At 31.2% G+C, this 26,642-nt stretch overlaps 1 protein-coding gene across 1 annotated transcript in view; it reads left to right on the top strand.

The window, feature by feature from the left end:
* Positions 1-17,489, top strand: part of LOC141531157 (uncharacterized) — a 38,176-nt gene extending 20,687 nt beyond the window's left edge. The window contains exons 2-4 of the mRNA XM_074248713.1: positions 5,243-5,336; positions 14,102-14,235; positions 16,448-17,489. Coding sequence (XP_074104814.1) covers positions 5,253-5,336; positions 14,102-14,235; positions 16,448-16,556 — 327 coding nt within the window. The 5' untranslated portion in view covers positions 5,243-5,252 and the 3' untranslated portion in view covers positions 16,557-17,489. The remainder of the gene's footprint in view (positions 1-5,242; positions 5,337-14,101; positions 14,236-16,447) is intronic.
* The last annotated feature ends 9,153 nt before the right edge of the window (positions 17,490-26,642 follow it).

Raw genomic sequence — 26,642 nt, 5'->3', positions numbered from 1 at the left:
AATAAAAAAATAAAATAAATTACGAACGATAAAGAATGATATATTAAATTTATAGAACCGATTAAATCGCGATATAAATTGTTTCAACGTTAAGATTTTAATACTAATTAATGCCGTATACCGTCAGTCCGAGTGATTACTTGGCTTTATATTTTCCTGTATCGTGCAGTTAATTGTACTGAAGTCTATAGTTTGAACAAATGTATAGGTATATTAATGAACGAACGCTCCGTGTATGTTATATGTTCATATATGGGCATGAAGGTGAATAATAAAGTAAATGCAAGCAAGCGAATTCATGGAACGCGACAAGTCAAAGGGGTTGATCGTCGTGTGCATATATGTTAAGATCTTAGAACTAATACTCAACTCAAAGTACTAAAGTGGTTGATTTGCAAAGCTCGTTACACTCCCCATTCCCATTCTCGTCCTCGTCCTCATCCTCGAGCTCGTATGGTATTAAAAATACGTGTGATGTATGAAGGGATAGAAAACCGTGTGCGGAGGTGATATGAGAACCAAATATGTACGGAGTTAGATCTAGAAGTGTAAGAGTGGCTTTGCTGATATGAGTAGAGGTTGCTATACCGTGCTGCGACACACGCAGGCGCCTGCTTATGTAATATGAAATATAATGACACTAGATTTTTTTTGCTGATATATTATTATAGTTGTATTATTGTCAAGACTCTAGAGTTAGAACTAGGGCTATAAATAACATTTATAAATAAACTTATTACTTTAATTATTTTTTACCTCCTTCTTTCGCTTGTTAATTAAATAATTTAATAATTGGATAATTCTTTAATTCAACAGTTAATTATTTTAAACACCGAAGAATCGAGGCTCGAGGATTATGAAATTATTTTTAAATTATCTAACACTCAACTTTATCCCAGGCTTATTAAATTCATTTTAATTCAATAAAAAATTTTAAATACGAAAAGTTTTATCAGAATCTCTGATAAAAATCTTTGAATCGATTCTTATTACTCTAGAAAAAAAATTATACTCTGAAAATATAATTGCTATCATGTGTAAAATATTATTTTTCCATTTATTAATTTAATAAATCGGTTGATTAGATAGAGCAAGCGAATTTAATCTAAAAGAAATTAATTAATTTTTGTATAATAAAGCTAAAATTAATAATATCTATTTTTTTACTTACAATCAAAATTTCTAATTACTTACAAATGAATTATTAAAAAAAAATTTTGGAGTAAAAAATATCAAATTTATAGAAATTAAAAAATTTAAAATTAAGTCGTAATAATTTAAAAATATTTGCCTACTTGAAACACGGAACAAAATCAAGAAACATTATTCTGATTAATAAACGCCTAACTATCGAGAAGTAGGCATGAAAAATAATCAACGATTAAAATTTATTAAAATAATAATTACATAGAAACCGGTACTGAAATTTCAGCATAATAAACCGATTACTCAATGTAATACGCATAACTTGTATTAGTATTATATTATGTAGAGTGTACATAATAGTAATAGTAATCTTAATAGTGACTCGTAAATTTTTCCTGAGTAGAAGCTGCTCAGATTTAACCGGGCACAATCAGAGTCCTTGAAGTGGGTCTCTTTATCGGTAGTTATCCTCGGCAACCAAAATGAAATAACCATTAAGAAGTTATCGATACAATATGTCCCATAATATTAAACGATATGCGCCTTATTGCTTGTTTAGTTACTATACAACTGTTGCGAACAAAGCTATTCATAAATTTACACAAATGTACAACAAATCAAGAAGCATTTAATAATAAAATAAAAATTAGCAAAACATTAATAACGATAATGATAATTGCAATTGATCATTTTGCGCTGACTTTGTGCTGATATATCAGGAAAGCGTTTATAATTTAAAAGTAAATGTTAAAAAAATGTGAAAGTGAGGGTTTCTACAATTGCAAGTTTATAATAATGAAGATGACTTGTAAGTCCGTAATCATCTTATCATTATTTATTATTATTATTTTATATAAATTTACAATGATAAATGCTAAGATTAGAAACTGCTGATGAGTCTAAAGAACCTCTCTACTCTCCTTAGGTGGATAGATATTATATCCGCGGCGGTCGTTCGCGATCGTCGGAGCTTCACTAGGTGGAATCACGGATTAACCGCGCTATCCAATTGCGATCGTAGCCTCGCTCAGGTTTGCATTAACGTTAATTTTAACATTAGTGGTTCAGAGGCATGCCGAGGTGCTCGGTACGTAGAACAGAAGATCCACGAGGAGAGTGAGCCTCACACGCGAGATCACGAGCAGACGTAACGCGTAGGTAGCTCTTACTCTCGAGTGTAAGTAATAGACCAAGAGTATATAATACTGTAAGAGTCTAATGTGGTAACCTATGTTATATTGTATGGTCGATGGTGGATGGTGGATCTTGGTAGCGCGTTAATGATCCGTATCTCGGTCCCGTTACCAAGCTATACTCGCCCCCGAAGATTTTAATTCGTTAGCTTTCTTCCTCTTCTCCTTCTTATTATCTTACGCTATTTTTAATCTGGCTGTTTATATTTATTTCTAAATGATCAAGTATTTTGTTATTAATAGTAATATGAGACTAGTGGAGTTTGATGAGATAGTCAGGATCATGATGGGAATGGGATTGGCGAAAAAATTTGCTGGCATGATTTATCACTACTTTTATATTTTGACATTTTTCACAGCAAAAATTAGAATATTCAGGTATTAGGATTTTTATTTATTCAGTAGTTGGCTTCAAAATAAAATATCAATTAATTACAAGATTTAAACGGTTGATTTTAAATTTTATGCGTGATACTAATAATTTACAATACACTGGAGACTATTAATTTTTTACTGAGTATCTTTTTTTTAATAAAACATATTCTTTAATTATAAACTTTATATAATTGAAATTTGATGATTTTCATCACAAAAATTTGAAAATTTTTTTAATATTTTTCTTTAGGAAAAAATTTTATTTAATTTAAGAAAATTAAAACAGTCTTGGCTCAAGTAAAATTTTTATTGAAGCAAGCAAATTTAATTTTTTTCCATCAGAATTATCGTTATTAAAGATATATAGATTGAGAAAAAAATTAATTTGATTCAAGAAAAAATTCTTGAATCAAGTTAATTATTTTTTCTGTCTCAATAATCACTTTTTTTCTGTGTACAAATGAAATCGAATATTCCCACAAGTTTACAAAATCAATATCCACGAAAAAAAAATGACATAATCGATTAATAAATAAAGGGTTGTGAAAAAACATAATGAGTATCGTGAGCGTGAATTTTCTTGCAGTTTAGGGTAAAACTCTGAAACATAAATCATTGGCAAAGAAGAAAGAGTAAAGCCAGTGCAGACAGTTGTTTAAATAAAGGTATACAGTGAATAGTTCGCGAGTGGCTCCGGGTACCGAGTAGGCACCGGCACAACACCGCAGTATCGACTTCCGAATGCAAATTATTGTCGGCCGAATGACTAACGTGGGAAGGGAAACGGGCAATTACTCTTGTAGATTAATGTCTTGCTCGTGATTTGAGAATACGGATCGAGATGTTGAGAGTTTATTTTTTCGTCTTCTTTATGTTCATATACATATATATAAATATATTTTAAATTGAAGACGGAAATAAATTCATACAAGCTCATCGGGCTGGTTGGTGGCTTCCAGGATCTCGTTTGTCAAGTCTCCGAGGAGCATATAAAGTATAAGGTCTTATAGGTTAGGTATATGTATAAGGATGAGGATGAGGACGAGAAGAAGAAGACGACATTGACACCGCGGGGTTGTTTATCAAAGTCTGATGAGGACAAAAACTCGCTGCGTCTTACCTGTATACTATTCCTAGTTACTCTACTCTGGTCTTACGCTGCGCTGAGATGTCGTAATTCTAACGATTCATTAGAAATAATTAGTTGATCATTTTTACTCACTTCGTTTATTCGCTCTCTGATGCATTTTATAATTAACTTGATTTAAGAATAAATTCTTGAGTTAAGAAAATTTTTTTAAAGAATTTTATTTTCTTTAATGAAGATTAAAAATTCTTTAGTAAATTAAAATTTATTTAAATCAAGAAAAATTTTTTATTTAAAAATTTTTTCTACTTAAATCATAAGATGAAGCTCTTCAAAATGATTAATAAAATGTTTTTTTATAAATTCAATTTTAAAATTGGCGAAAATTAATTTTTTTCTTTCAAAATTAATTAAAAAAGAGTTTTTTTTTAAATTGATTTTTTATAAAAAAGTTTAATTTTTTGCCTATAAATGAAAAGTAATTTTTTAATAGTAACACAAAATATCTTTTAGAAAATATTCAAATTAGCACTTTCGATAGTGATTTTTACTTTTTAGCGCCACATAATAATAAAAGACGTTAGATAATATCCATAATTAATTAATTAAATAAAATTAATTGACCTTACTAAACAATAGAGGAGATCTTAGATCTCAGGTTAAGAAGCGAGCGTCTCAGTAGTTAAATAGCTTTGGTGGGAAACCCAACAAGGTTACAACAGTAGGATCCGCAACTCAGAGAATAGAGGACCCAGCCAGCGAAAGGAGATGCCCTAGGACAACAATGAGTACATACGATCTTCAGACAATGCATGTGCATAACCTCGACTTGGTTAAATACTCTTGCAGACATTAAGTTAAATATTGTCGGTGCACGGTATTCCGCGGCTCACCGTTATACATTACGACGAGGCACATCCGACGAGAAACAGATTTTGTTTTGTTTAAATAGAGTACTTTTGTACGTTGCATGTCACTGCTTAGTTATTTATTATAACTAACAATCTTCAGTTACTATGTGATTGCTGAGAATTACGAGTTATGGATAAAAGAACTGGTTGAATGATTTTTTAAAAATATTTTTAATTACAATATACTTAGTGAGGGTACTTTTTAAATTAATTTTAATATTAATTGTTCTATTTTAGGATTAATTATTAAGAATTTTATAGAAAAATGAAATAAAATTTATAAAATCATTCAAAATCGCTTCAAAAAAATTACAATAAAAAATTAACTAACCAAAAAATATATAAGATTGTGAAAAGACACAAATTCAGTCCAAGACATTTCTGATAATAATAAATTTAGCTGAAAAAGAAAAACAAATCATTACGTAAATTTACTGGATGCAAAATTTATTTTATTTCCTTGATTACATAAATTATTAACATTTCAAATGGCATATTAATGATTGATGATTTGAAATAAATGTTTTCAGATACCACAAGATGGGTCTGGTGGAACGGGAGAACCAGATGCAAGAGCTGCAGAGACCAGGGAGGTCGAGAGATCTCTTTGGCGTCCAGCTTGAAGTGAGCGACCGTTTCTTTAGTTTCTTATCGATATGTTTATTGTACATTTGCCGTTTTGCCGTCCATATATTTATATATTTATACAGTTTGTGGTACTCTCATAACCTAGGATATTGAGCCCCAGGGTTCGGCCAGAAAAACGCCCACGTGTCTCTCCTCAATCTCTGCTCCGATCTCTATCCACGATCCACGTTACTATTCAGACAGCCCGTTCATCGTCATTTCACCGCACATTTTTAACTTTTAACACAATGCACATTCACATTTAATACCTACGTTTTAAATAAAAGTTTATTTTTTTATTTCGTCGGAGTTATTGAACCTGACAGCCGTCTCGCCTGGGTAGCATCAATCAATGCTCTTCAATATTATTGATAATAACTGATAACGAAGTTCATCCAACTGTTAAAATGAAAAAAAGGTTAACTTTAACGAAAAATTTAAAACTTCTTCGATATTTTCGGTAATGAACCCACAATTACAATTTGACCCTACAATTATAATTTGATTTTGACATTCTCCGATAAAATTTCAAGATCATCCAAGAAAAATTTAATTATCAATTTTTTTATTACTTCCTAAAATTTAAATTTAAAAAATGTATAAATTAATTAGACAAATATTTCTTATCAAGTTCAACTTTGAATTTATACTGGCTGCAAATTATCGCCGTAGTTTCTAAAATAAACTTCATATCGTGAACCTATGAAAACATACCATACGGTGGATCAAAGGCTCGGTGAATCAAATACCATTTAGCAGTTTCACAATGAGAGAAAGCCTTAGAAATTACCTCGGCATTTCCGTAACTTAATAATAAACGCTATTTTAGGTTGAAGAGATTTCATCTGCGTTAATATGAAAATATGCGAGTAGTTAAATAAAATCCGAGGAAGTAGCAAAATATTACAAGTAGTAGATCAGTTTATACATCAGTTAGCGTATATATAGCACCTGTCTGAATGGGATATAACCTTAGCGGTTATTCATTCATACAGGAACGGCCGGTGAAGTGGTCTCGGGTTATATGAGAGGCCAACGGTCACTCTGTAGATATGCACCTGGTCTCGTCTGCTTATACATCTACATATACATGCATACGTGTATCTAGTGTCGTCGTTAGTGGGCCAATGTATCTTTACACTCAGTATAATACTTACACCGAGTCAAGCCAACTCAACTTCTCAGCCGTGTAGACTCACTATTAGCTGTATAGTATATAAGTACTTATACCTACAGCAAAGAGTATTCTTATACTCTTTACTCTTCACTCGTTCGAGACTTATGACCTAGAATGAGAAATCCACTTGGTACTGACTCTACCGTCTCCTCTGAAATCGAATTAATCGAAGAAAGTAGGTTCCAGTATTATATTTTGCTACTCTTACTTGCTTACTTACTTACTTACTTATTCAGTTGTACGCGAAAAATGGGGATTATTTATCATATTAATCTCCCTTTCTTTTCGACAGTCATTTTTTCGTATTTATATTCATCTTAATCATCATTATCATCATCATTACCTCAATTGTCATTATTATTTCCATTAATAATAAACTTGTCACTGTGACAGATGCGAGTAATATTGAAATAATAATAACATAATTTTTTTCAATGATTGATGGAAAAATGATTTGCAAATATTTTATCAAAAAATTGAATAGAAAAAATTTTTTTAAAGAAATTTAATTTGTTTAAAATGTCAAAAATTTAAATCATAAATAGAATATTTATAATTGTTGATTTAAAACATTTTTCTTCACCGGAAAAAAAAATATTTTTTTTTTTAATAAATTTTTTAATTAATCGGCACGAATAAATGTTTTTATAGTGACGGTCTCTTTTATTTTTTAATTAATAAACTGTTAACAGTTAAATACATTAATTAATGAATGATAACTTATAATTCAATAACTGTAAAGAGACAATTTTTTGCGTAGAAATTTAATAGAAGAAAGTTTGACATTTTTATCAAAGAAAAAATTTTTAAAATTTTAAAAAAGATTCCTTTGACTCTCTCGGGTATAAGTTTGAAATTTTAGAGGCCGCTCAGAGTTTTCAGTCCGCAATAAGCGTCTGTTAATTGTTAATTACACAGCGAGTATATTTAGCAAAAAATAACTTTCTACGTGAATTTATGTTAGAGACATATATGTTATGTATTTATAGAGTTGGAATAGTACATCAGTCACTTGATATTTAGCTATGAATAGGTTATGTATTAAAAGACCGTGCATAAGTAGAAACAGAGCAATTACGTCGGACACGCGATCAGAGAAAAAATAATTCGTGCATGAAGAGTAAAGAAAAGTCGAGCTTTTATGTCGGGCTTAGTTTGCTGCAACATCTTTTATTCTCGCACGCGTTGCCATTATTTTTATCATTACTGCATTAATACTAACAACAATAATAATATTATAATAAAAATGAATAATTATTAACACGAAAGTGAAAACCTACGCGTGCGCACTTACAGGTCCGTGACTAGATTCCGCGATGACCGATCTACAATTGAAACTAAGCTTCAGTAATCCCGCAACTGAACATTATGAAATAATAATAGTGTAGTATAATGTATTATTTCCCAATTCAATACACTAGCTTCTTCTCAGGACGTTGGACGTAACACCCAGCACGCTCAAAATAGAACCACAAAGCCAAATAAATACATAAACAAACAAACTTAAATAGAGTACCGGTTACTATACCGATTACCGGTTGCCGGTTCGCGGACAAACTGGTGTTATTATTAAAACATAAATGGCAACGACTGGTTTTGTTTGTAGCGATCGACAAACTTGATAACGATGACTACAGCGTTAACCACTCGAATGATGTCAATGACGCGTTTCTTAATAAAACAAATAAAAAAAATCCTTAATCCGAGTAATTCTAATACTAATCATTTACCGCGAAGACATGTCATTTTGTTGACAGTTATTTAAATTGCTCGTAAGTGAGTAAATAAATATATAAGTAAGGAAATAATAGAATGGGCAAACTCATATTTAACCCGGCAACTCTCTATTTTAGCCGACATAGGTGGAACAAATTCGTCAAATAGAAATCATCAATAAAAAATTATTCACAGTTATTATTTGTTTTTCATTTACGTTAACATTATTATTTTTTCTTTTCATAAATTTTAACAACAAATATTGAGAAATTTTTTTGTTCAATTTTAAACTCTTAATATTTTTTATTGCAATTACAATGACGTATTTACTTGAATTGTCTATAATGATTAATGATGTATTGAATTTACTATTCGCATTTAATCAATAAAAAATTTCTGAACAATATTTCACTGTCATTCAAAAAATTTTGCAGCATTTTTTTTTGTTTTGATAGAATTAGTAGTTTTATCAGTGAATAAATTTTTGTGTCTAGTCAATAAATGGACTTTGTTGCATCTATATTATCACAATGATTACATAAAAAACCCATGTAGATAAAAATAGAAACTTATAAATAAATTTGAAAGCATATTGAACTCGTATCGAAGAAAAATATCAATACAGGGCAGTATGCAAAACAACTTCGGTGGAATGTAAAGTCGCTCTACTTTCGCTGGAAGGCGATTCTAGAATGAAAAGAGAGATTACATATTCCATATTATAAGTATATCTATATATATATATTTATGTAGCATGTGTATACCAAAAGAAAGACACATAGAGTAGAGATTGCCGATTTGCACTTGTACTGCAAACGTTACACTTCCCGTCAGTAGGAGAATCCGGTCGTCCTTTCATCTCGTCTTGAGTTACTTGTCTTTCAGTTCAGTGGGTGGTGTTGGTGTCTTATATTATATATATTTTGTGTTATATATCACATTTTATATATTACATATGTATAAAATCTGTAGCGTGTATATGCAGGCAGTAACCACACAGGTTGATGAATAAATCGCGTAAGCGGTTTAGTTCCTGAGATAGCAAGTGCCACCTCCGCCGTTAAAGTGACTTTGGAGGAGCACGATCTTGCAAAATCCAGTATCCAGTACACTCTTGTTTTGCAACATGTAATGGTGAAAGGTGGTCCCGAGAGTGTAACTTAAGTAGCCTTACTGATCGACAATCAATTGTAGCTCGTGTTCATAAATTTATTTATCATTTTTTCCCAGTCTCACTTTAAAGTTCTCTATCATTTAAAAGGCTAGCATACAAACACTTTATCTTTGATGTTATTATTACTGATAATAATAATAATAATAAATTTAGTTTTAGTCGTGAAGATAATGTACAAGATATAAAAAATTTTTATTATACTTTCGAGCGATAAAATTGAAATTTTTGATTTATAATGTTATAAATTCAGTCTTGTGATAAAATAATACTCATGTTTTAAAAATTTTGTTTCTAGATATTATTCTTTTTTTTTTCTTTTGAATTTTTAACAATATCTTTCCTTCAGTTTTGTTGAAAGTACTTTATCCTTTTTATCGTTTAATATTTTTGAATCTTCCATTGAGTTATTGATTAGTTTACAAAATAAATAAATAAATATCCTTTGGTAACTTGATATAAAAACTATCAATCTGCAATAGCTATGTAACTGTCAAGAATGACGAATTATGTTTGAAAAACTTTGGCTCCATGATTTTTCGATATTTTTAATCACAATATACATAATTTGGATACTTTTGAAATGAATTTTGAAAATGATACTGCGATGACAGAATCAATTACCAATAATTTAATGGACAAATGTTATGGTAAAAACGCAACAAATTATTCAGAACTACTACAAAAAATTATAGAGAAAATTATATTAAAAATTAAATTATCTAAAATTTTTTCTCAAATTATCCTTGCAATAACTTGTCGGTTAGAAGAATCATTAAAAATAATCTATCAATTTCACCATCATAAAAATGTCGATCAAATAGATAATTTTGCATTAAAAATTTCATAAAAATAACGTACACGTTTTACTATCTGTCGCTATTACATCGCTCAGAGTGTAAGCTCTTTAGAAACGGTTAAAATATTAGAAATAAGGTTTTTTATCGCCAATAACTTGACGTGTTGGAATAAATCTTGGGTTATTTCTAGTATAGATAGTACTAGTCAGGAGTCAGAAGTAATGCCGATCTTTTCATGTGGTAATTTTATGTACGACATGACGGCAGAGAGATTATTTAAGTGTCTTGTCGATATTCTGCTCGTGTAATTTCACTAGTGGATGTAATCCATATATATATATATATATATATGTATAATAATAATAATGATGACGTGTAGATGAGCAAGTCGAGTAGTCGGTAGTCGGTAGTGGTTGAAGAGCCAAGATTATGTGAATGGAGAGACGTTTTTAAAAGATTCAAACGTGTGGGGATTTTTCGTAAACGTGCAAATGTGTTCGTGAGATAGAGTCAATGTCCGGGAGTTTTGTAGACTTCGGAGCTGCGTTTAAACTTTAAAGGGCAAGGTAACCGACGGCATCAGACCGCAACCACGCAACCACTTCCAATACTTTATAGATAATGACATTTGAGAATAAGAGAATGAATGAAGAAGAGCTGAAGGAATGACGATTGTTTAGTTTGTTATTTTCTGGTAAGAGAACTGAGAACTCTTGATCAAACTGACGGATCGTTTTTGGAGACTTAGACATGACTCTGGTTCCCACGGATTGAGTGAGAGTGTTGCTATTGGTAACCAGTTAGTACATGGTTCATCGTGATGAGCGAACACAAGCTTTATCGTCTTCATATGTACGCTGCACATGACCAGAGACAGGATAAGATTTATATCATTAGCTGGAGCTGGAAATAGAGTTTTCAAGTTCAGGCTCCAGAAGGTCGTCTAAGACTCTGGTTAAGAGATGAGCCGTTATGACGTAATCTCCTCGAAAGTAATTGCTGGGATCTTGCTAATGGCTGCTCGTATGGTTTTGCGATTATGCGGTTTCTTCATTTCGCTGTCATATACTTTTTTAGCTAGGTCATATTTTTTACGCTCAGCCTGAGATTGATTACTTGTGGTTGCTGAAATTAATTGCTTGTGTCTTCGTATTACATTACATGGACATTTTTTATATTTAACTCCAAATAACGATGTTATACTGTTACTTTCTTTAAATTCTGTTCAAGAAAATCTGAGTTGTTATTACGATACTTTACTTTTTTTGGAAAATCAAATCATATATGATAAAAAAATTAATTAGATTGACGAGAAAAAATTTTAAACTGAGAAAATTACACAGAATACACTTGAGGAAATTCTTATTAAGGAGAAGTTATTAATATATAAATTATTGATAATAGAATAGAATTCAAAGTTATTATTAATTTTTTTCAATTTTTAAAGACTGCGATTTTAAATTATTGATGAGTTTTTGTTCTTAAATAGTGCAGTTAAATTAATTTTGCTCGACTCTCTTTAATAATTTAGTAAAGAAAAATTTTTGATCCAAAATGTGGAGTCAATTTAATTATTTTTTGTCAATACATGGTTCCATTTTTAAAAAAGTTAAGTCATGAAATTTTATGAGATACGACTGTAGTATTGTAATAGTTTAAATTTTGCAATATTCTAACCATGTAAAAAAAAGAACAAGGTTGATAATGATAATATAATACATTGAATAATCCATAATAAGTAGTAAGTAGTTTAATGCAAATAATAAAATAAAGATAATTAAACAGCAAGCATAATAAACATACTAAGGTTGGATGGTAAGAGTTGTTCCGCAAGAGCATTAGACCAAAGATAAACAAATTGCACAGCGTAGGCGTGATGTTACCGTATCATAAACAACAACAGCAGCAACAGCAACAACTACATTTACTACAACTGCTACACACACTTATGCATTCTGTAATCATCCTGGCAATGAAGGATGGCACCCAAAGATAATAATAAATCAGGTACACGGTATAAACATCAAAACATCACACTCCTTGATCCAGCTATTGAATAACTGCGTCAGTTCGGTAGTTTACATCACAGAACGGTGCGCTTAAGTGGAAATCGCAATCCGGATCCAGTCGAAATGAATTTTAACAGAATTCGGAACATGCTGTTCGCAAATGGATAATGATAATGATAATAATAACAATTATAATAATGATAATAATCACAGTAGCAGTTGGAGTTGCGATACCGATACCGACTACTATGTGTACTGATTGAGAATCAATGTCTGCAGCAGTCAGCGTAATGATTAGACCATTACACTTGATCTAACATTTATATGCACGCTCTAACCCTTTGCTGGTCATCATTAAATTCATTTACATTTACATCTCTATTCTCGATTATACACTTATGTGAACGATGAGTGTATACGACTACGCATCCATACACGACTCGGCCAGTAATAACAGTTTAATCGCTGAGGAAACCGTGCCTATTTGGTGGTTAATTATGGCACGAGTACGTTTTAGAGATAATTATCTTTACGATAATGTTATTACGATAATAATCATCGTTGTGATCATTATCATTAGCATGATCATTGTTAGGATTATTATTATTCGTCTTCATGAATCATGATCATGTTGATCTTGAGACGAGAGTCACTAGACCATTAAGTTTGAGAACTGTTGAAAAAAACATTAGGCTTTGTTGTATGCATCGAGAATCTAGTTAGAAACTTATTCGTAATTCTCTACGGGCGAAATATTTTTGAAAAAATCACGCGTGATTCGAATTATTTATATCGAAGTAAAAGTTATTTGCCCGTCTGAAATTTTAAAAGTTTCAGTAATTCTGTTTAGTTGTATTACATCCGAGTTAATCCATCTGCAACTTTATTTTATGTTTGTAATTCACTTACGGGCCCATGCGTACATATGTGAATTACGGTGTAGACATATCACTACATTGGGTAGATGATTATCGCATAAACAGGAAAGTGAATTTACCAGTGTGACCGCTCGTCGGAGAATCATTAAAACACATCACATATGACACACATGTCTTGTAGTGTTTTGTCAGCGTATAAATATTCATTTAAATTGGGTGATGTACCGAGCAGTTGCTTTTTTTTTTATTTTTATATAAAGAATGATAAAAATGAAACTCATATTTCATTGCAGTAAATATTTATTGTGTTTGCTAAACCGATTCCTTATTTCAAGTAAGTGAGGCGAATAAATCGTGAGTAATGCAATAAACGGTGTAAAATACTCGAGTTATGGGATTCTGTTTATATTTATATATTTATACAGCATCGTTGGAATAATAGAATACATATTTATTTTTCGAATAACTCATTCATTCGTATTATGGATTATTCGCAGCACCGTTTTTATGGAAATTCTTGTGTGAATTATTTTATTCATAATGTAATAGTCTATTTTGTATTATGCTGCATTATGACTCAATTTACGTAATGAGTAATATGATAATTGAATTAAATTATCTAACAAAATTAATTGCGCAATGTTTGCTTTGATAATTATTCTTTGGATAACGGATTTAGATTGGGTATTTTAATTATTATTTTACCTAGATATACAAGCGTTATTGACTTTTTGCTCCAACTCTAGCGTTACTTTTTTGCTGCACGGTAAAATGAGCCGCTGCTTCGGTCGGCATAGCAGCTAGCTGTTAACTTACAACGGTAATTATCGGGTAAGATAGTCACTACTTTATCTGCTGCGATAAGAATTCAAGAAACTTTGATTTCGACTTTCACTGATCATCAATTAATTGAAAGATTAAAATTATAAAAAAAAATTATCTCAATTAATTGACAATAATTGCAAATAGTTTGATTTATCAAAATTAATGCCAAGAAATTTTCTGTTGCAGGTTACTTCTTTACTGCTGGAAGGTGAAAGAAGGAAACTAGCTGTCCTCCAAAGAGAACTGCAGGTAGCTCTTGCCGAGGGAGGAAGCGTAAAAGTAAAAGAAAAGCAGCGACAAGAACTAATCCACGCAATTTCGTAAGTCTGATTCACTTTTTCCGACTTGAGATGAAAAAATAATGACTGTTAGATTTATGGACAATTCCGTCGAGTAATATGAAAAAGCACTTAGAGATAAATTGGACTCTTGAAATAAATGACAAGTTGATTCGAGCTTGTATCTCTTGATTCTCCAGTTCGTTCTCTTTTTCAACTTCTGCTTCTACTTTTCTTTTAGCTACTAGTTAAATTTACTTCTACTAACTGAAAAGCATCAAGCAGCATCCTCTTGAGCGCAAATTGCTTCTCTCTTTCTTCCTCTTTTTATTTGTATATGTATATTTTGCGAAATCTTGTAAACGAAACTATTCTCTGTTTTATATCGTCGGGCAAGAGGGACAAATAAATTTAATCCGTAGAAAATAATACAACATTTCCTCGCTGAAAATCATGGATATTGCTCTCTATGCGGTCCTTATATTTTCGCTGGAATCAACTTTAAGTATTGATGAGACTTATTGGAGCTGTTGTGTTTTTTTTGTCACTATTGGGGGTCAATTATTTGGGATAAAATATTATCATTGGAAACTTAATTATCTTTCATTTTTTTTTTTTTGACAACATAAAATAAATAAAAATAGTCAGATCAAAATTAAAAATCAAAAAATTTTGATCAAATTAAAAATAAACTCAAAATACGTGTATAACGATCAGAAAAAAACAATATTTCACACTAACTCATATTTTCAACAAATTAAAAAAATTTTTATTTTTTAAATAGTTTGAAAAAAAAATTTTTTATAACATAATAAATGTATTTTTCTTTATATTTAATATTCTATAATATATTTTTGAAATAAATTCTTTTTATACGGACAAGCATTGTTTTAAATAAAATTCCATCCTCATGGTAATTGTCTGTATAACTTTTTGAAGGAATAAAACCCGAGAAACTAGTCAAAAGTTTCATTCGTAAATCACCAAAGTTACGACACGTTTGCGATGTCTATTCCAAAGACATAAAGAAGGATTTGCGCGTATCAAAGGATTAAATTTCTATATGGACTAAAAAACTGTCACTGTGAAAGTAAATAACCGTGATATTGCTGCTATATATCTGGAGCTCGAGCTTGGGCTTGGGACAGATAGAGATAGAGACAGCGAGGGTGGGGCTATTACAGCAGAGCTTTGGATCACAGATTTCCGCTATTAAGTTCAGTATTAATCTGCGGCTATGTCGATACACACGACTCCAATAAGATTGAATGTCTGGCAGCTCGTTCATGTCCGATTCCCGATTTAATTCTGCTGATTCGAATGCTCCGTAAAGCGCATGGACGTCTGGCCTCGAAGATCAAAGGCCGATTCGCGTCGATCCAATTAAAACTCGGTATCACTACTGTTGATAAGATCATTGTGATTTAATTTCTATTTCTATCTATATTATAACAATTATCGTCATTATAATTAATCTCCATTTTATTATAAGCGGATCAGATTTTATTAAAATTCACTGGATATTAAAATTGGCACCAATTAGCTTAAACGTCATAAAAATATAATCTATTTCGAGTGTTTGATTATCAATTTTAAATATATATTATTAAAAAGTGAGGTCATTATAATTCAAAAATAAATTTATGAGTTGTTTTACTTTATAATATGGAAATAATGCAAGACTATTAGTTGAATGCAATGGTGTATTATTTCAATGATAAGTAGAAAAGTTGTACTTGAAATCCTTGTTAGAATTTATTACTCTCTTGTACCTCTTTATTTTATTTTGTATGATTGGTAAGTCCTGAGCTTACGTATGGATCCTTTTTAATGAATTTATTGTCTTGAAAATTGAAAAGGAAAGTTAGAAACTATTTAGTAATGTACGAGATTGGATTTTAAGCTCAATAATGAAATATGTATTATCAGAATTTGATTTGAATTAAAATGAGTTAAAGAAAATTAAAATTTTTGATGAATTAATTTATTTTATTTATTGCTAAAAAGTAATTTAACAAAATTTTAAGGAACCAGTTTATTATTCTCTAACAAATTCTTCTATCAGTGTAAATGCTGACAAAAAAAAAGTAAATAAATTTAAAATCCACTTAGCACAATGGGTATTTAAAATGATCGACACCGAGTTTCACAATATCCTTTTACATAAAAAAAATTTAACAACACAATGGCTGGACAATAAATCTCCGAAAATAATTTGAATATAAATTTTTAAACAATAGTACATTTTTTTCAGGAAAATCCAGGGCCAGCATGAACAACTGGATAAAGAATATCGTATCCACGCAGCCGGAGTTATTCTTAGCAACACCCGGGGCTCTGGGAAGGTGAGTTTTTTATTCTAACTTTAATTTATCTTCCTCTGATTACAGTCGAGCGTGTATACTTTTGTTTTGCGAATTTTATATTTTCTTTACAAACATAAACTTTAAACTAAAACAGGTACAACTCTTATGATTAAATTGAATTACTCTTGAGACAATCTCATTTACTTTTCGTGACGTCGCTTTGTTGAACTTTTATAAAAAAAGAATGAGATTCGTTTCTATTCTCCACGGACCAGTAGTCGGTAGTCAGTAGTAGTTACTATACTACTAGTGCAATTGCAATACAACAATACTCCGATAAGGTCTACAAAATCAACAATACGCGCATTCCTTATCGGATAAAATCTTTTTAAAAATAAAACCCCCTCCACTCCGACTGTACTGGTAGGTCACCTTCAATTTATCCACCCCCTATTTATCAATGTATAGAATATAGAGTAAAGATGTATACGCGATCTATTTTCCGAAGATTATTCGTGACGATAACGCTGAAATTCGATTCGATAGAACTGCCAGCAGTCGAGAGCAACGAGGAGGAACTAAACAGAGAAAAAATTTAGATCGTCCAACCAGACAAAACCCAACTAAAGAATTTTATCGTCTTTTATTCTTTAACCTCTTCATATACCGATGCGATAAAATTATTCTCATCACGTACCGCCGACTCAGTTGGGATGCATTAGTTTTACCTCTGTACTCTACATACAAATAAGTCTATGAGTATTTTTAAATGTGCAAGCAACAGACGCCGGGAAGGTCAGGAGCGTTCTTAAGATGTTTCATTTTCTTTTTTTATTTTTGTCACGTTCTATTTAATCCTTACCAACTTTCCTCAACTTTATTAACTGACAATTATCATTAATGGTAATAATTATGCTCCATTGTTAGCATAAAATTATTATTATTACTGTTATTATAGGCTTTTTTAAAAAGTTTTCAAAGCTTGAAGAAAAAATTTTTTTAACCGTTATTATTCTTGAAAAAAAAAAAAAAAAAAAAAAAAAAAAAAAAAAAATTAAGCTAAATCCAATCAAAAATTTTTTAAAAAAAATAAACTAAAGTATTGTTCTTGTGCAACAGCTTTATTATTATAATTACAATTATAATTATTATTATTTTGAAAACGTAGAAAAAAGAATCGATTAGACGAAAAAGCAGACTAATTCCACTTTTGAGGTAATGTGTAATTTATTAAGACATCTTATTAAAAAGCATGATAATGACGATGGCTTAAACAAGACTCGGTACTTACAGTAATCCAACATTTTAATTAAAAATTCTTTTTCCTAGTGAAAAAAAAAGAGATGATGATATAAAGAGAATGGTGGGCTAGAGAATGTGAGCTTGCGACAGTCACGCCACAGAGAACACGTTGTAGATTGTTACGCACGTAAACGATCCTCGTCGACTGGAATAATGAATACTTTTTTCTTTATTTCTCAAATTTTTCATTTATAAATTTATTTTTGTTGAAATATTTAATGCTTACTGGCAGTGGCGTCAGCGTTGGCATTCGGTGAGATTTTTTTTTATCCATATAATTGAGTTTTTTTTTCTCGCGAATAATATCAAGGCTTTAAATTAAAAATTGATTTCTGATTTTATTCCGATAACCGACATTGAGATTTGAAGTGAATTACTTTTATCACAATCTACAAGTATATTAGAAATTTTATTTTATATCAATTTTAATTTTCCATTGAGATTAAAAATTACTAAAAAAAAATTTATTCTTCATCCTTTAGCATAGGAACTTAAAAAATAATAGTTTTTGTCTTGGAAATGTTAAAATTTGCTATTTTATATTTAAATACCCTAGTTATAACCAACTCAATTAACTTAAGAATTCTTAAGAAATCCTTAAAATAACTAAAAACATTAAACAAACTTCACAGAGCAATTAAAGCATCAAAAAGTTATCAACTTTTCTTTGAAACCTTAAAACTTAGCGATTTGTTAAAAAAAGTCGAGCTAAATTATTACAAGAAATAAAAAGCGAACAAATTAATTTTTGATGAAAATTTATGTAAATAAATTTTTTAATCTTAATTCAGATGAATAATTATTTGAAACATAAATATTAGACACCAAAGCTAAAATCAATATTCTATTTAAAACTAAGCAAATAAATGAATAATATAGACCGAGTAAATAATATAAGAGGTAAATATATATTTTATCGACTGAAACCCGATATTAATTTTATTTTTGTTTTATTGGGTATGAAAAGCGGCGTGAAAAAGACGAATTATATGTAACATAGATCTTCTGAGCGTGGGTTTTCGATATCGTCGATATGTATTACGACAATAATTCCAGCGATTCTTTGAAAAAATTGACGATCCGTAAGTTTACGAGGGGATAATGAAAGATGTTGAGGAAAGACGAGTGAGCGAATGAAATAGATGGCGGGTAATTTTCTTTCCAAGAGTTTTTATCCTACCAGAACGAGAATTCATCTTATTATTATTATTTTTATTATCATTTCTCCCTTTTGCTTGAGCTTTCGAGTAACGATACTGTCACTATTGTGCTGAAAATATTCGACTCATGCTACGAAAAACGAGCTTACATTGCCGAGACTGTTCAGCTATTTTTAAAATAAAACGAAAAATTTTTTCATCCTATCCCTTAAAATGAAAAGCGAGACGTGGATGGACAAATAATATATATCTCGGTCTATAAAAGAATTCCTGGTTTTGACACATCGGCTTTTTTCCCGGCACTTGTCGCGTCTTTTTACGCCTTCCCAAACTTTTTTTTTTTTTTTTCTTTTCATTTATACAATCTACTGCACTATAACGCGAGTCAAGAGCGACATACGTTCCACATACTCGGAAACGGCTTGAATCTTTTTTATAACTCTTCAAAAAATGGTAGTACGGATTTTATGACTCAGACGAAATGTTCTTGAAATTACATTCTGTAAGAATAATTATCTTTATGTGAAAAAATTTGATAAAAAATCGACAGAGGTCAAGTGAAAATATTTTTTGGCAAATTGACCGAAATCAGTATGTAACAGTTCCTTTAAATTCATGTCGCATATTTATTACACTCGACTTGAACTTGTTGAGCTGGTACAGCATTTTCTGTCCCTTCTATTCTATTCTGACACGAGACACGTGTCAGAATATTCTCGCCGGCAAATAAAAGCTAAAGCCGAAGACTCACTAATAAAAATTTATCTAGAATGATGTCAGCTCATGATTTATTATCCAACTATTTTATTTTACTTCACTGTATAAATTAATACGAATGTATGGAGTGAAGAGATGATACATAGAGTATACAAAATAATTCATATAAATTTCTGGACGGTGGAACCTTTTCAAACTCCATTGACTGTTAGAAAAAAAAAAAAAAAAAAAAAAAAAAAAAAAAATTGAAACTCCTCAGACAAATCGTTTTGTTCTGTACCGCTTACCTATTTATCTCTCTTTGTTTATCTACGCTATAGTTACAGCCTTGATTGTCTCAACGACACCCCCTGAGAGACACCAGTGGTTAATAAAAGCGAAGTAAAAAAAATATAAAAGGGTTTAAGTAAATAAAGTTTTATCGCCTTCTATAAAAGACAGGAATTAAATTGACTCAATAGAAAATTCATTACTTAATATGCAGAAAAGTAAAAGAAATAAAATAAAGATAAATATAGAAACAAAAAGAACATCAGTAGTAACTTGGGCGTATTCATTTCTTTTTATAAAATCATTTTAAATTTGAGATGTGACACATGAAATTAACATTAAAACAAACTTGTCATTTTATTATAAAATTTTATTTTAGAACCGAAAATAGTAATTTCAGCCATCATGATGTGTGAAAATGTTGAAAAATGTAAGGAAATCTAAGTGTCACGGTTCGTCATTTTGACTTGACGAAAGGTCGTAACCTGAATTTATCCCTCTTCGTGGTTTCATATTTTTTCGGTGATAGTCAATTTATCATCTAGATAATGAAGAGAATAAGAAAAATTTTGTGACGGGATATTTTTATTTTAAATAGGATTTTTATAATAAAATTTGGAATCATCCGAAAGGTCATGACCTAAATCTAATCTTTGAATAGTTTTTTGGTTTTAAAATATAAATATTATTTTTTTAATTTTATTAAAAAATACTTAAAATATCTATACTATGATTAAAAATATCGGGGAATTATGCTGTCATTTCTTTTATTCATAATTCGTAATTCTTGACAGTTACACAGTGAACGCAGATTTATACTAATAACCATAATACTTTCTAAAGAAGCTATATTTATATTTTTACTAACTTTTAAGTAGTAATAATAATTATAAAAATAATAATATAAAAAATGATCGACTCGAGCAAAAGTTTGCTGCGGTTCCTGCAGTGCCGCAGCCCATCTACTAATAAACTTTCCGAGAGGAGTAATAAAAAAAAATAGAATGAAGAAGAATAGATGTGATGAACAACGGTAGTACGTGGTATTCGGTATCTACTGACGATACAGCACGTTTCTTTATACTTACTCTCTTTGTAACAGTTTTTTTATTTATACCTTTCCTTCTATTCACCTTTTTATTCTATTTTTATTTTTATTTTCGCTTCTCCCCTCAGACAGCAACTTGCGTGCACCCTTTATTGCCCGAGGGTTACACGCCACCTCGCCATAGACATAGACACACATGTATATTACACACCTATACAAATAAACAGGAGCAAAATGTCTGGAGCATTAAGCTTGACTTTTTCGTTCCATCTCCCTTCGCCAATTCCATCACTTTTTTTTGCCCACTCACTCAGGACATTTTAAACAGCATCAGTTACTGGTTTCGCTTTTATTATCACGCTTTTTTCCTTTTTGCCCTCGAGTACTTTATTCCTACAGATCATTTGTAAGTCTCTTCACTAAGTGACAGGCTCGCGTACCCGTGATACCTCGTAAACAGGGTTAAACTTAACATTTTTTTTTACAAACTTTTGCTCTTTTTTTACACTTTTACTCTCACTTCCTCCTTCTCTTATTTTTTTTTCTCTTTTTCTGCAGATAATTTTTCTTCTTCGCCGTCTTCGCATATCCCAATTTCATTGAGACGTGAAGCTCCAACGCCCTCAGCTAAAACCACTCGTAAACTTTTCCATCCCCTTTCTTTGCTTAACTTTTTTTAACCAGCCCTCCAGGTATTAATCATTCCAAGGCATATGTAAAATTCATTCCATGATTTAGGACCCTAAAATCGTTTCTCAACTTTAATGTTCTTATTCTTTATAAATTTTTTAAATTACATTTGAATCGTTAGACAATACATTCTTACTTTTGACACTTAAAAAAATACAAAAAATAAAAACTCTTGAAATTCATAACCTGGAAACATTAAATTTAAAGAAAATTATACAAAACTTAAATGTATGTTAATTTTTAATCCAAAAATTTTGATATAGCCAAGTTTGTAAAATTACACGACATCCATTAAAATTATTACCAATTGTGATTTATAGAGATGAAGAATTTTTTTAACAAATTTATCACCCGATATAACATTAAAAAAGTACAAAATTGTCATGGAAATGTGCTTCAAATACATTTTGATAAAGGATAGTTTTTTTTTTTTCAACAGCGTACAATCCATAAATATTTACCAAAATCATTACAATAAATAAACTACCCTCAAAATTTATTCTCCTATCGACAAACGAGTAGTTCAGTCAGCCTCTTCAATCCATCTTCGGTCTTAAATTCTAGAAAACTCGTGCCCGATACTGAATAATCGATCCGAGCGTCTGACTACTCCTCTGTATTTCCACTTGGAGAATTCCACTAAGGAAACCTCAGCCAGTAGAAGCGTTCTGTACCAAAGAATTCCCAATATATCTTGAATTCTCCCTCTTATTTACTTATTACCAATATAATTCGCCCTTAAAAAGTCCTTTCAATAAGAAAAACCCTCCTTCTCATCAGAATAAAAATAAAGCTCAACTTTTCCTCCAAAAGACACTAACCGAGATCGGCAATTTCCTTTAAAAAATACAAACAACTTATTTTCCTCGTAACATTTTAATCTCCCTTCTATTCCACTCACCGAATCACCCGGATTCGATCGTCGACGAGTTCGCGAAACACCCACCGAGGTCGGTAGCGCACGCATCGCGCATCCCCAGTAAACACTCAACACTGAGAGCTGTCTGTGTTAGGGTCGTTCTCCGTCTAGCAAACGCGAAGCTCGCGCCCTCCATTCAGACGATTTTGCACTAATACTCCCTTGGTGTCCATCCATATACATGTTTAGTTCCTGCTCTCCAGACACCCTTTTTTCACCTCCCTTGTGTGCTACCCCTCCAGCTATGTCTTCGCGTGGTTGTGATAGTAAAAGATAGCAATAATAATAGTGATAGTAATAGTAAGCTTGCGCGAACCGCGACGCGCTGGTGCCAATTCTAAGGGTAGTAGTTGCTCGTGTATCGATACATCGACGTCTAGGTTTGTGATGGTCGTGGAAGGCCTGATGGAAGTGGTAGTAATGTTGAAACCAGTAGTGGTGGTAGTGGATAAGCAGTAGAGGGTGGATCACCCGCAAGTCGTGCGTTCACCTCGCGCCGCGACGACAGGGCGCCGTAACGTGCCGCGAAAGGATACAAAAATACGAATATCAAACTGCAATTATAAATTTTTAACACCATTTTCGTAAAATTATTGATAACTTACCAAAAATGTGCATCTAAATTAACTCTTAATTTCGGTTCTTTGAATTGTTATGTGATAAATTTAAATATTTTTGTATTGCACTTACCTGTTTTTGTTAGAGATAAAACACCAAAAACTTTAGCAACAAACGAAACAACAACAAAGCAACTTGTAATAACTAGTGTGATAATTAATGGTGGAATTAGGAGGAACTTATGGGCACGTGATATTCATTGAAAGGCTCCCGGAATATTTTGGAGGCTAAGTTGATAGTTATTCGGGCACTTAGCTAAACATATGGGTGTTTATTATCTGGCAAGTGGGTGTGTAAAGATCTGAAGTATGGAAATTAGTTTAGTGCGATTGCTCGTGGAGTTTCCCCGAGCCCGTTAGCTTGTGACATTGCATCCTCTGTTAGGAGTTGAGGATCACCGAGGAGGGTGCTCTCTCTGGCAGAAGCTTTCGGTGGAAAGGGCGTTTACCGCACGACGACCAACTGAAGGACGTCACGGGGTTAGTTGCCTCGTGACCGTGGTTAGTGACACACACACATAGTGACATACACACATTTTTCACTGTTATTACTACTACTGAAGCTCAAATAGAAGATATTTAACTTTTTACTTTGACGTTGTCATTAGCGACATACTCTGTCGGATATTTGATGTTTTATTGTGCTCTTTTGGGAATGTTTTCATAAAAGTTTCACGCTGATAGGATTTGTGATCGGACGTGTGTAAGCGATGAGGTGTTGGGATCAAAAGTTGATTGATGAGCGCTTTCAGGTTCAGGGAAAACTTAATTAATATTAATGGTAAAGAGTGTCACCGGTTCCATGTTTAATTACTGATAATAATAATAACAATGAGGAGGTAACCTGTTAATTAGGTAGTTGACGAAGGGAAAGGCAAGGATTTGTTTTCGATGTTTTAATGCGTGGTGTTAAATTGCCGTGACGTGAGTGACCGGTTACTCCCAAGTGATCGAAAGTAAAAGGTATAACTTGTTTAATTTTTTGACAAACGCCCATGGGAAATCAGTTTGCTCGATTACTATTGTGATCGAAGTTGTATCGAGGAGAAGTTAATCCCGATATTTATCACCACGAGGAAGAGAAGGAGGAGGCAAAGGAGCTATGTGATAATGATTATGTTCTAGTGCTTGAAAGTTTATCTGTAATAAGTATAAGCGTTAAAGCTTTGAGTGTTACGATTTGGTGATTCCAGTTTTTTGGAGTAAGTGATTGTTTTTGTTGAATTTGAATCTTTGGTGGTTTTCAAGGTGTAGAAGGGAGTAACCTTGATTTCCTCTGATTTTATTTGAGATTGAAGGTAAAATAAGGTTAATATCTAAGTCAGCTTGACACGAGGAGGTGCAGTAGCGGTTAGCTCCCGATTGCGCTGTAAATGAGACATGTGCGACGACTCTTAGTCCTAAAATCGATAAATCAACTTGCACTAGTACTAAATGTTGATGTGAGTTAAGGAGTAGAATGGTTAATATACTCTTTTTGCGGGTTCGCTGATAGGGGTGGGCGTATTCGTGTTATATATTATATATTATTAATGTCAATAAATATATATATGTATATAATAAAAGGGATACGGATGGAAAGCTAATATACCAAGAGGAATATACATTGATAGAGCCTTCGATCTTATCTCTGCGTTTTGCTCTGCATATTTTATATCCGTGTGTTATTTTACTGGATAGGAAGCTCTGTCGAGTCAATTGATATACTTATCTTGCTCCATAAATTTTTGGCTTTGACGCTGGTAGTATATAATGCTTAGGAAATAACAAATTTCTTGTATTACTTGCGAATACTGTTTTACATTTTTAAAAAAAAATTTTTTTTCACAATTTATGAAAAGATAATCTTTATTATATCATTATTTTTTTTTCTACTACTTTCCAATCTGTGAGAGTTTTAAAATTATTTGTCTCTGAAGAGTTAGAATAAATCTATTCAATTTTATTTAATTATTATTATTATTAATGTTTTTTTATAATTGAAGTTGAAGCAGAAAATGGTTCATAGAATTGCAGTATAATTTTATTGCTGATGCCAGGAAAGTTAAAATAGAATTACGAGATAATTAAATTAAACCTAAAGATTTTAGTCCTGATGAAGGTTGATCTTCTAGCACTTAATTATTATCCTGAAGTATGTTTTCATTAATTAAACTTCTTGAAACTAGGCCTTGAAAATTTAATTTAATGATAATAAAAACTGATGAATAGATCGAGTGGAGTAATGAGGAGTTTTTTTTTTTTTATCCGAACGGAGAAGTGTGACGGTGATGAAAAAAGAATGAAGGGGGGATGGGTATGTGGAAACGGGGGTAAGTGTGGCCTGCATTTGACACTCTAATTAAAATCTTTCCTTCAATCAAGGCTTACTTAAAGTAAAGAGGAGCCGGGGGTAAGAGTGTGAGTGAGGATGCAGCGTTAAGGTTATAATAACCGAGCTTTTTGCTTGAGACTTTGAATAGAAGAGAGATTAAAATTATAATGAGGTTATTCAATTTATTATTTCGGTAAGTTTTTGAGGATGATAGAGTTCTTATTTTTACTATAACGTTTATATTTATTTAAGGAACTTTTTTTAACTCGTGTTTAGTTTTTGTCGCTATTTGAGCTGTGAATAAAAAACTACTTTAAATAGGTTAAGACGTTAAATGTCCTCGAGCGAGAGCAAAGAGTTGAATTTAATAGGAGTCTTCCTTCGAGTCTAATTAATGACCCATCACACTTAACGATATTATCTACTAAATTGATTCACTTTAATTGAGTCTATCAACAGGAAATTATGGGTTCATTGGTTTTTACTCCCTTTTTTAATTAAACAATTAGCGGGTAGTTTACTTTTTTCTTCTGTTAATTTATTGTAGGTATTTACTTTCTTTCTCGTATTGAAGTCGTAATTTATGTTAACGGTCAGGATATCTCCAAAAAAAAAAAAATAAAATAAAAAATTTTAATTACAACTAATGTTGAAGCTCGGGAATTAAACTCTGGATCAAATTTTTGAGATATAAAAAAATTGTAAGAATATTTATCGATAAAAAAATTTTATTTTGACCTCTCAGAATTTTTTATATTTTTCAAACGAAGAATTCATCCAAATAAATATTAATATTGACACAAAAAATAATAACGTTTTAACCTGAGGAATTTTTCACAGATAACAAATTTTTTCAGCAAAATTTAATCTAAGAAAAAAAAAACGTTACCCTAATTCTTCTGTGTCTCTGTAATTTATCTGAGCTCGTTTACCTTTAATTTTTTCCGTGTCCCTATAAATTTTTTGTCTCTATTTTACTTCCTTGTTTTCTCATCCTTAATTTCATCAAAAATTATTTGCTATAAATTATTCTCTATAAGTAATTAATCTAATAAACTCAAAAATTTTAAAACCAAATTAGAATTTAATAGAAATTCTCGGGCAAT

Source organism: Cotesia typhae, unplaced genomic scaffold (genome assembly GCF_013202065.1).
Source record: "Cotesia typhae breed Kobodo isofemale line unplaced genomic scaffold, CoteBio_Ctyphae contig_5, whole genome shotgun sequence".
NCBI classification, from domain to species: Eukaryota; Metazoa; Arthropoda; class Insecta; order Hymenoptera; family Braconidae; genus Cotesia; species Cotesia typhae.
Note: the sequence above shows the minus strand (reverse complement) of the source record. Positions and strands in the feature narration are given on the sequence as shown.